At 47.1% G+C, this 11,883-nt stretch overlaps 1 protein-coding gene across 5 annotated transcripts; it reads right to left on the minus strand.

The window, feature by feature from the left end:
* Positions 1-3,316: 3,316 nt before the first annotated feature.
* vgll2b (vestigial-like family member 2b) lies at positions 3,317-11,535 on the minus strand. 5 transcript variants are annotated; one of them, XM_070898798.1, is made up of 4 exons: positions 11,182-11,535; positions 9,353-9,620; positions 4,616-5,047; positions 3,317-3,715 (listed from the first exon to the last, which is right to left on the minus strand). In XM_070898798.1, exons 1-4 carry the CDS (start codon positions 11,251-11,253, stop codon positions 3,675-3,677), a joined length of 813 nt encoding a protein of 270 aa, XP_070754899.1. In that variant the 5' UTR covers positions 11,254-11,535; the 3' UTR covers positions 3,317-3,674. The 5 variants fall into 5 exon arrangements, with proteins under 5 accessions (XP_070754899.1, XP_070754898.1, XP_070754903.1 ...); XM_070898797.1 differs by having other exon boundaries at positions 3,317-3,822; XM_070898802.1 differs by lacking the exon at positions 11,182-11,535 and adding an exon at positions 10,950-11,155 and having other exon boundaries at positions 3,317-3,822.
* Between the last annotated feature and the right edge of the window lie 348 nt (positions 11,536-11,883).

The raw sequence follows: 11,883 nt of genomic DNA on the forward strand, positions 1-11,883 counted from the left end.
TACATTGCCTCTGACTCCGCGTACTTTTATCTTCTGCAGTAACCTTTTATGTGGCACCTTATCGAATGCCTTTTGGAAATCTAAATACATCACATCCATCGGTACACCTCTGTCCACCATGCTCGTTATATCCTCAAAGAATTCCAGTAAATTAGTTAAACATGATTTCCCCTTCATGAATCCATGTTGTGTCTGCTTGATTGCACTATGCCTATCTAGATGTCACGCTATTTCTTCCTTAATGATAGCTTCAAGCATTTTCCCCACTACAGATGTTAAACTAACCGGCCTATAGTTACCTGCCTTTTGTCTGCCCCCTTTTTTAAACAGAGGCGTTACATTAGCTGCTTTCCAATCCGCTGGTACCTCCCCAGAGTCCAGAGAATTTTGGTAGATTATAACGAATGCATCTGCTATAACTTCCGCCATCTCCTTTAATACCCTGGGATGCATTTCATCAGGACCAGGGGACTTGTCTACCTTGAGTCCCATTAGCCTGTGCAGCACTACCTCCCTAGTGATAGTGATTGTCTCAAGGTCCTCCCTTCCCACATTCCCGTGACCAGCAATTTTTGGCATGGTTTTTGTGTCTTCCACTGTGAAGACCGAAACAAAATAATTGTTTAAGGTCTCAGCCATTTCCACATTTCCCATTATTAAATCCCCCTTCTCATCTTCTAAGGGACCAACATTTACTTTAGTCACTCTGTTCCGTTTTATATATCGGTGAAAGCTTTTACTATCTGTTTTTATGTTTTGCGCAAGTTTACTTTCGTAATCTAACTTTCCTTTCTTTATTGCTTTCTTAGTCATTCTTTGCTGTCATTTAAAATTTTCCCAATCTTCTAGTTTCCCACTAACCTTGGCCACCTTATACGCATTGGTTTTTAATTTGATACTCTCCTTTATTTCCTTGGTTATCCACGGCTGGTTATCCCTTCTCTTACCGCTCTTCTTTTTCACTGGAATATATTTTTGTTGAGCACTATGAAAGAGCTCCTTAAAAGTCCTCCACTGTTCCTCAATTGTGCCACCGTTTAGTCTGTGTTCTCAGTCTAGCTTACTCTGCCACTGTAGTCCCCTTTGTTTAAGCATAGTACACTCGTTTGAGACGCTACTTCCTCAGCCTCAATCTGTATTACAAATTCAACCATACTGTGATCACTCATTCCGAGAGGTTCTTTTACTAGGAGATCGTTTATTATTCCTGTCTCATTACACAGGACCAGATCTAAGATAGCTTGCTCCTTTGTAGGTTCTGTAACATACTGTTCTAAGAAACAATCCCTTATGCATTCTATGAATTCCTCCTCCAGGCTACCCCGTGCGATTTGATTTGACCAATCAATATGTAGGTTAAAATCCCCCATGATTACTGCCGTTCCTTTTTCACATGTCTCTATTATTCCCTTGATTATTGTCCGCCCCACCGTGAAGTTATTATTTGGGGGCCTATAAACTATGCCCACCAGTGACTTTTTCCCCTTACTATCTCTAATCTCCACCCACAATGATTCAACATTTTGTTCATTAGAGCCAATATCATCTCTCACAACTGCCCTGATATCATCCTTTATTAACAGAGCTACCCCACCACTGAAAGGGTGAGTGAAATCTGGGGACTGGACTGTGGGTAAATAAGGAAAGATTGTTCCCATTGGTCGGTGAATGGGGAACAAGGATATGGAGACAGGATTCTCACTGGAAGAGGGAAAGGTTTTGAATTGAGGGCTATAAGAGCATGGGATGCTTCACCACAAGTGGCTATTGATTCAGAGACTTTTAAATGGAATGCATTGTAAAGGGAGGAAAGTAAAAGGATCGAGTGGTGTATGGGGGCACTGGAGAGAGCGTACAGCTCCGACATAGGCATTGGGGCCGAATGGCCTCCTCCTGTGCTATAAATGCGATAATTCTATGAAAACACTCCTTTAATACGTTTGAGCTCAGGGAGTGGTTTAGAAATGTTGGCGATGAGCTGAATTTTGGATGATGCGCTTGGGCTCGGTGAGAAGTGCCCCAAACACTGAGCCCACTGCCCCTCATGTGATCTCTCAGGGTGGTGCAGGTACCGGCCGGTTTTGACGTGTGGAGTCCAAGTCCAGATTGGGTCTGACTGAGACTCCAAGCTCAGGAATGATAGCTTCACACAGAACCTGAATCCAAATCGGAGCAGAGTCCAAGGAGATAAGAAGCGAGGTGGAGTCTGTTAAAGTAGCATTGACTGGGAACCTGACCACATCTTGTGCAGTGCAGGGGGAATCTGGCTGTAGTTACAGGGTGAATATCAGCAGCTTATAGTATTATTACTAATTACTTGTAGAATATTGGGGCACCATAACTGTTACCACCAGTTATATATTTGAGTATTGCCAGTATTACTGGCTGTTTTTTGGTGCAATTTATGGGAGTTCCTGGTGGATTGAAAGTTTCTGTCACTTCTCATTTCCCAATGAATCCCTCTCCCAACTTCAGTATCCACTTTTTCACTCCTGGTTTTCGGAGAAGTTCTCACTCAACAGCTGCTGGCGAAACCCGGAGCAAAGATATTCAACTACAGGGGCCTCAGCCAACCTTTATAAGGCAAATGCAAGAATGTTGGCAGAAGTCACGTGCTCAAACCTCCAGGAATACCTCCACCCAGAGTTGGTAACTCTTCCTCCACTCTGGGGCTGGGCAGTTCACGTTGCTGTATCTAGAATGCAACCCAACCAATTCTTCGGCAGCACCTCCCAAACCCACGACCTCTACCACCTAGAGGGACAAGGGCAGCAGGCGCATGGGAACACCACCACCTCCACGTTCCCCTCCAACAACACACCATCCTGACTTGGAAATATATCCGCCATTCCTTCATCGTCGCTGGGTCACAATCCTCCCTAACAACACTGGGAGCACCTTCAGCACACGGACTGCAGCGGTTCAACAAGGTGGCTCACCACCACCTTCTCAAGTGGTAATTAGGGATGGGCAATAAATGCAGACACCTACATCCCATAAATGAATTAAAAATAATTCGTCATGCACGCTTTCCTGTACCATCTTCGTGAAATAAGATTCTCAAGTCAATTCCTCTACCTGTCGCAATTCTTGAGTTAAAGGTCGATGAATGTATCCCAGGTAAGGTTTTTTTTTATCCCTCTTAATATCAGTTTTGGAGGATTAAAATAATCGAATCACCTCTTTTTACGCGGTACCATTTGCGCCCACTCTCTGTAACAACTGCAGTGGTTCCAATTGCTGGTGTGAAACGACCCTTCTCAGGGAACTCGATGAAAAAAAACCCAGAACCCAAAGACTACAATGTTCCACTGAAGCAATCTAGTGTTTCCTTTAATCGCGGAGATTCTTCACATCAAAAAAAAAACAAACCACAAAAAAGAGGGAGGGGGAGGAAGAACTAAATTGAATTGCATTAAGATGAAACTTGCGAATTTTAATAAGTCCTGCTTCTCGCTTTAAGAGTCAGTTGAAGAATAAAATAAATAGCTGTCGGTGGAAATCTTCCCCTGGGAATATCTGAACGGATGATCTTCGGGTACAACTTGCTGTGTAAGTCTCCCACTCACAGCCTTGGCCTCACGTCCGTCGCCAACAGGGAATATGTACACACAGGTCGCGGTGTTTGTGGGCGCAGGCTGTCTGCAATGTGTGCCCCCCAAGTCTTTCAGAAATCAGCTGAAGAGAGATCCGCCAGGCAAACAGAAGCGGCGAGCTGTAACCGAGATCACAGGACATGATTACAGCCTGCACACTTAAACAGGGGTCGCCACACATTCTAAAACCAGAACACATCTTTGGCTTTGGCGTGGTGCTGGAGACCTGATAAGAAAGAAAGACGGGGAGAGGTGGGGGGAAGAAAGAATAAAGAATAAAAAGAAAACAGATAAAGAAATGAACTGCACCCCCTTAGAGAAGGCAAACAGCCCCGGAGCCAACTTGAGATCAAGACATGAAGTCAATGGGTCCCCTCTCCCCAACCACCTTCCCAACCAGTCTAACTCTATCGGATTCCAAACTATCCCATAATAGCCTTGTGCAAAAGAGTGGGGGGGGGGGGGGCAATTCAAGGGGCCTCGACTGTATAACTAAAAGTAGATTCCCAGAAAATAAGACTTTAAATTATCATATATCTGTCACAAAATTAGAATTTGTTTTTATTTCAGATTTCAGCATCCGCAGTATTTTGTGATAAAGTTAGAGTTCTTGTCTGAACGAAGAAGGGCGGCTAGCAATTATTGGGCCAAACTCGTTAGTCGATTACACAGAAATGTGGCTGGAAAGTGAAATATTTAGTGCTGCAATGTCGCCACTAAAACACGTAAACAGGAACAGGTAAAGATTCGTTTTTTAATATCTCAACAAGTGAAAACATTCTTCCCAGTACAATTTGTGTAACAAAGTTCCTCAAACACAGGCACTGAAGCTTAGAATAAAAATAGTAAATTCAATTAATTGCCTTGTTATTTTTAAGTCTGTAGGACGCAGTAATGATCCTTTGCAATGTACAGAGCACTCGCCCAATACCAAGGCCGAGCATCCAGTCTATGCGGCGATTCTTATCTGGTCTACACCGCGGGCTGCCCACCTCCTATCACAATGTAAAGAACCTTACCTGCATCAACATTTAAGTTGAGAGTCTGTGTCACTTCGGAGGTGGGGAAGACCCCTGTCCAGGGGGAGCTGGGCTCCTGGCCCCCCATGGCCGTTTGAAGTCGGCTGGAGCGAAGCGCCGGGACCAGCAAAGAGCCGTAGCGCGGGTCGAGGTTGGGGTTGACCGGGTAGAGTTCGTGTATAGTCCTGGGGTGGTGGTAGGCCGGGCTGTGTGGGCTGAGGTGGCCCCCGACCAGCGGGTAGTGCCAATGGTCCGAGGCCTGGGCCAGGTGCGGGTGCAAGGCGGCCGGGTAAGGCTCTGTGGACGCGAAGTGGAGCTCGGAGGGCGGAGAGCTCACGGTGCTGTTGCCGGCTGCCGCCGAGGCTGAGGGGGCCTGGTAATTACTGTCCCAGAAAGACGCAGGGAAGTTCCGCTGGGTGAGAGAGGCGCCCTCTGAAAGGTAAAGGCAAAGCGTGAGTTGCACACAGACTGAAGCTCGCATCATAGACATCAGTGAGAATGTACAGCGGGGGCCCATCATAGAGGCATAGTCTCAAAATATGGGGGAGCCAATTTAAAACCGAGTTGAGAAGGAATTTCTTCTCCCAGAGGGTTGTGAATCTGTGGAATTCTCTGCCCAGGGAAGCAGTTGAGGCTAGCTCATTGAATGTATTCAAATCACAGATAGATAGATTTTTAACCAATAAGGGAATTAAGGGTTATGGGGAGCGGGCGGGTAAGTGGAGCTGAGTCCACAGCCAGATCAGCCATGATCTTGTTGAATGGCGGAGCAGGCTCGAGGGGCTAGATGGCCTACTCCTGTTCCTAATTCTTATGATCTTATGTTATGAATCATAGGCAATTGCGGCACAGGAAGAGGCCACAGGCCCATCATAGAATCATAACTTCATAGAATACACTCCAAATGTACTTCATTGGCTGTAAAGCGCTCTGAAACGTCCAGTGGTCGTGAAATGCGCTATAGAAATGCAAGGGAGCATAATCTTAGAATAAGGGGCAGATCATTTAAAACTGAGATGAGGAGAAATTTCTTCTCTCAGAGAGTTGTAAATCTGTGGAACTCGCTGCCTCAGAGAGCTGTGGAAGTTGGGACATTGAATAAATTTAAGACAGAAATAGACAGTTTCTTAACCGATAAGGGAATAAGGGGTTGTGGGGAGCGGGCGGGGAAGTGGAGCTGAGACCATGATCGGATCAGCCATGATAGTTTTGAATGGCGGAGCAGGCTCGAATGGCCGACTCCTGCTCCTATTTCTTATGTTCTTATGTTCTTAAGTCTTTCTTTTTTCTTTCTTAGAACGGTTACAGCACAGAAGGAGGCCATTCGGCCCGTCGAGCCCGTGCCGGCTCTCTGCAAGAGCACCTCAGCCAGTCCCCCTCCCCCTGCCCTTTCCCCGTAGCCCTGCAATTATTTTCCTTCAGGTACTTATCCAACTCGGTTTTGAAAGCTACAATTGAGTCTGCCTCCATCAGCCTCTCAGGCCGTGCATTCCAGATCCTAACCACTTGCTGCTTTTCCTCATGTCGCCTTTGGTTCTTTAGCCAATCAGAATAGCTGCGCAGGTGGAAAAAGAGCTACCCAGCCTAATCCCACTTTCCGGCTCTGGGTCCAGCCCTGTAGGTTACGGCATTTCAGGGGCACATCCAAGTATTTTTTTAAATGCGATGAGGGTTTCTGCCTCTACCACCCTTTCAGGCAGTGAGTTCCAGACCCCTGGGTGAAAATAGTTCTCTAAATCTCTGCTCTAAACCTTCTACCAATTACTTTAAATTTATGCCCCCTGGTTATTGATCCCACGCTATCCAGGCCCCTCATAATTTTATACACCTCAATAAGTTCTCCCCTCAGCCTCCTCTGTTCCAATCGGTCTTAATATTTATGCCAAATTGCTACAATTAGTCACCTTTACAAAACAGATCACCTTGCTTTTTCTTTGACGGGCTCTGTTATACAAAATATATTCTGCTGCTGCATTAACTTGTAATAATTAAGTTGATGTTATGTTTCCAATCTTCTTGATATTGTTCCAACCTTCTTCCCAAAATGTCGATATTTAGAAAGGACTTGCTTGTTAGCATTGTATACACTAATACAACCCCTCCACCCCCTTGTCCTAAAAATTGGTGTCAATCACCCACAGGAAGACACATCATCACAGCAGAACAACATATCCCTATCTTTATAACGGGCTAGTTAGTCAACAAACAGCGAATAAATAGTCCTGGATTCTGTGGAGACTGCCAGAGAAAGGCCGAATTCAGACAGACTGAATTCACTGAGATCAGCGCCTGGTCCGTGGGCGTGCATTTGCTGATCACTTGGGGTTTGGCTTGGGGATTATTGACCTGTTATTAATTAGAACACTGTTCATCTTCAAATAGAACATGTCCCAGGGTAAGTTGGGCTTAGTTGTCGCGTGTGCATCAACACAGAACGCAAACTCCGCGGGCCCCCCAACACGCGGGAGCTGGCCGACACCCTCTGCAACTCACCCCTCAACCCTCCAGTGGCCAAAGAGCACAGCACTGATCCAGACTCTGTCTCCCTCGACCGTCAACTTAGACAGCTGTTTTAAAAAAAAGTAAGATCCCCTTTGAGTTTTATTTTGACATAGGTACTCAGTGAGGATGTGGGGTGGAATGAACTAGGAGTGGGGGAGTGGGGGAGGGGGGGGCGTGTAGGTAATCGCAGGGCTGTGGGGAGAGAGCACACAAGGGGCCCATTCGGCCCATCGAACCCGTGCTGGCTGTAAGAAAGCGCGGGCGGGCGGAGGGGCCATTGTCAATAGGCACCATGAAAACTTCTGATTCCACATTAACACAGCGGCCGTGCCTCTACATATAGTTACTCCCGCAGTGTTGTGAATACCATTCCCGGGATCTCCTGCTACATTAACTGGGTTTGAGCACCCTAGGAATTTTAAACGTTTTTTTTTTAAAGCGCTAAACAGTCTAAATGCTTAAAATAGACCCTGTGCACGAGGACCCTATTATTAGGCAGAATCCAACAGCCACGCCAAGGTCAAGGAAGAGCCCATGAACATAACATCATTTTTGGAAACACGCGTTATATTTAGAGGATGTATTTATTGAAAATGACTGACTGGAGATGCTGATATATCCAACCTGCTGACTTTTAACATTACTCGCCGCGTCCCCACCAGTCAATAACACGAGGGGCAACGGGAACATATACATGGACAAGTGCAGGGTATTTCCACCACTGGCTAATCGTTAAATCCCTCCAGAGCCAATTATTCGGAAACTTGCCCTTATTTGTGATTTTCAATCTTCCTTTTTACTAATTTTGACTGGGCAATGAGAGGGTTGGTTACTGAGGGAGGAATACACGAATTCCAGTGAGAGATATTCACATTGTCCCTTGTGTTGTCGAGCCGTTTTAAGGACGGTAAAATAATGCAGCAATTTCGCGAGACCATTTCTGGGCAGATTTGTCAGGATCTCTGAAATAAAACGATTTCAATGATGCACGGGTTTCTATTTTCACTAAAAGCCTTAGTCCAGGAGTTCGGAATCCTGCTAAACTGAGCATGTTTTATCTCATTTATTGCACCCGCAAAGGTGTCATAGAATCATACAGCAGAGAAGGAGGCCATTCGGCCCATGCCTGCTCTTTGAGAGCGCGATCCAATTAGTCCCTCTTCTGCTGTACATTCTAACATTTTAAGACAGGCTTTGCTTATAAAATAGCGCATTTTAGCAAAATAAAATAGCTGTTCACAAGTTGATCAGGTATAAGGCGTTTTTTTTGTGGCTTTAGTTCATTCATCCCTCAACTAACATCACTAAAACAGATTATCGGGTCATTATCACATTGCTGTCTGTGGGAGCTTGCTGTGCGCAAATTGGCTGTCCCGTTTCCCACATTACAACAGTGACTACACCCCAAAAGTACTTCATTGGCTGTAAAGCGCTTTGGGACGTCCTGAGGTCGTGAAAAAAAAACTTGCATTTATATAGCGCCTTTCACGAGCACCAGAAGTCTCAAAGCACCTTACAGACAATGAAGTACTTTTTTGAAGTGTAGTCATTGTTGTACTGTGAGAAACTTACCGGCAATGAAAGGCGCTATATAAATACACGTTCTCTCTTTTAGAAGCCTATACTCATTTAACCTGTTTTAACGCTCCACCTAAGCGCCACGGGACGGTAAAGGCGCTATATAAATACAAGTTGTTGTTGTTTACTTGTTTCATTTCTTTCTTGCTCGGGTGAGATTTGAAACCTCGGGATCCCACTCCAGGGAAAGTGAACGAGACCTCGGGTGTGGAACGGCAGGTGAGTGTGGCTGAGAGAATTGATCAGAATCCTCTGGGCAAATGTACAGACTCCCCATTTCAGAAAGTGGCCGGCCTGCTCTCTGCACTTGCCGTTCCTATTTAGATTTCGCAGTTTAAAAAAAAAAAATCTCTACTCATTGTGTTCTGAAGGCTTGTCTGTACTTGGCGGGCACTGCTGCGATGTGGAACCTCCCCTCCACACACATACACACACACCCACAGCTGATAAACACCCGACACATAGATTGTCTTGGTGAGAATAAAGAACAAGGAGACAATAAAACTTTGAGGGGGGGGGGGGAGCAAGAGGTAAATTGTTCCCCTGGGAGGAGTGAGGAAGGAGTGAGGGCTGTGCAGACAGGAGGGTGGGTTTTAGGTTGCGCTCTCCACTTCACCTGCTGTTAATTGCGAGCTGTGAAATCACTCAACACGTTACCTGTCGATCCTGGGACCCCCTTCCTCGGCTTACAGCCCCGGGTCTCTGGGTTGTAGTTGCTCAGTGCTCGAGTGAAATGTTCGTCCACCACACTGCTGATATCCCCGTTGAAGTAGGTGAAGAGCACACATTTGGAGTTGATGTACTCGGCCTCGGGTCGATCCTGCTCCCTGAGGCCATCCTCTTTGCTGGGGGCCGGGGGTTGAGGCGCAGCGCCCGGGGTGACCTCCATGGTCATTTCCTGCACTCGCGGGTAAACGGACAGGGTCTGTAGGGAGGAGATTGCAGAGTGTTAGAACGGCAAGGGTCAGACACGTTTACCTGGCCTTCAATGCTCAGCCCAGGCAGTGAAGGGAATCTCCAGTTCCCCCCCCAATCACACCTTCAATTGTAGCGAGCTTTCTCCGATTAAACCTCACTCCAGCTACAAGTTACACACCAGTTGCAAACTGCAAGATGTTTATGAACGAACTGTCGAACACTTTCCGCGAATCGTCGCGAATGTGCACAGACCCACCTCTGCTCAAGCACTTCACTCCAACAGAAAGGTCCTTTTCTGAGCGTTCCTGGCCGCACTTGCCCGTCCTCTCTGTCCCGCACTGTCCCAGGCTCGTTAGAATTACAGAAAGAATAGTCGGGTTGGAGAAATGTTTGCCGTTTCTATTACCCGCTTTCCCTTTATAAAACCCGACTGTTGGGTCGGATTCGATTCCAGGAATAACCCTCCCGTGGGCTCGGAAACAACCCGCTGTCCCGCCGGCCGCTCACTGGCCCCGAGTGCGTCCGGGCGAGCGGCCAGTGTGATTTATCCCGGGACACTGGGAGAGCTGGGAGTGACAGGGGAGTCCCCGGGAGCCCCCCATATCATTGCTCCCGGGAAAGGGCAAAGCTCCCACTGCATCACCCTGCCCGCACACGGCCCGTCACTGCACAGCATCCGCTTTGCAAAATGTCAAGTTTGGCGCACAGTAAAATAAGTTGCACAAAACTTTGCTCCGAGCGCGCAGAGCTCGGGGGCCAACTATCCTTCCCTCACTCACTCACTCACTCATTGTCCCACTCACTCCCTCCATCGTTCCCTCCCTAATTAATTCCCTCCCTCCCTCCTTCACTCACTCACTCCCTCCCTCACATCAACAATGCCCCACTCACTCCAACACTCCCCCACTCACTCACACCCCCCTCACTTCCTCCAACACTCCCCCACTCACTCACTCCCTCCATCGTTCCCTCCCTAATTGACTCCCTCCCTCACCGATCGATCCTGAAGCCCTAGTAAACAATGAACACCCGATCTGCAGTGCCCCATCGCCAAAACATCAAATTAAAACAAAGCTATGAACATTTAAAACAAGGCTTAAATTAAGAAAAGATTTAAAAGGACGGTTCACGCAAGTTAACTCTTTGTGTTTTATACCCAGGATGAATGTCCCAGGACTCGAGGTCTCGTTCACTGTTAAACTCGGAAACTCTGGGCGCATTCTTCCGACTAAACGCGGCTGCACTCACGTTATGAGACCACGAAGTTTAGACAAGTTTATAACTACGACTTTTGTGAAAATACAGAAGAGATCAGTAAACATGACAGATTCCGAACCTAGGAATTGGAGGAGGCCATTCAGCCCCTCGAGCCTGTTCCCCATCCAGTCAGATCAAGGCTCCACGCCCCTCACACCCACACCCAACACAGATCTATTCATCTCAATCTTGAGAGCTCCAATTGTCCCAGTTAATAAGCAAACATTAAGAGATTATTCCAGCAACATTGGGTAAATATATATTTTTACCAGGAACCTTTCTATCCGGAGCTGCTGAGCTCGGTGCCCTACCTGTGGACAGTGTGTTGCAAAGTAAGGATGGTGCGCTCCATACGTGCGGTACATAACATCCAGACAGCTCATGGCGAGAAGGCAGGAGACGGGGACTGGATAGGCTCCGGGCTCAGGCAGCTGACAGTTCCATGGTGTCTGGCCGGGTGATCACACACACACACACACACACACTGCTGGTCTGCTGAGAGAGACCCCCGACCCAACTCTGAGTGACAGCAGCGCCGGCACAGCAACTGGACCCCGGACCCAGTCCCACACACCAGGCAGTCGGAAACTCAAGTTTGCTCTGGTGTCGAGAACTCAGCTCCTCCCCAGAGCCAGTTCCTCCGCACAGCCGACACCAATCGCCTTCTGCACAAACATGCGAAGGGATGGGGTTTGTGTGTGTGTGGTGGGGGGGGGGTTACTGAACCTCCAAGCAAGGACTGCACACGCACCAGTCTGAAGTTCAGCGCTGATTTTCTGCACGGGGAAACTTGCTAAACAATCACATTTCACAAAAATACAAAACGCCCCTTCTGAAGAACACTTGCATTTCAGCTGTTTGCATTTCCCACAAATAGCTGCGCTGTTTTAAGGCGAATACTCTTTGGGCAAAAGAAGCATTTTATTTGTGATGCGCAAACCTGATGAGTATTCTCCGCGCACACAGCGTTTTAAAGGTCGGCTAAAATGATTTCTAATGAGAAATAAACTCGC

Source organism: Pristiophorus japonicus, chromosome 14 (assembly GCF_044704955.1).
Source record: "Pristiophorus japonicus isolate sPriJap1 chromosome 14, sPriJap1.hap1, whole genome shotgun sequence".
Taxonomy (NCBI): Eukaryota; Metazoa; Chordata; class Chondrichthyes; family Pristiophoridae; genus Pristiophorus; species Pristiophorus japonicus.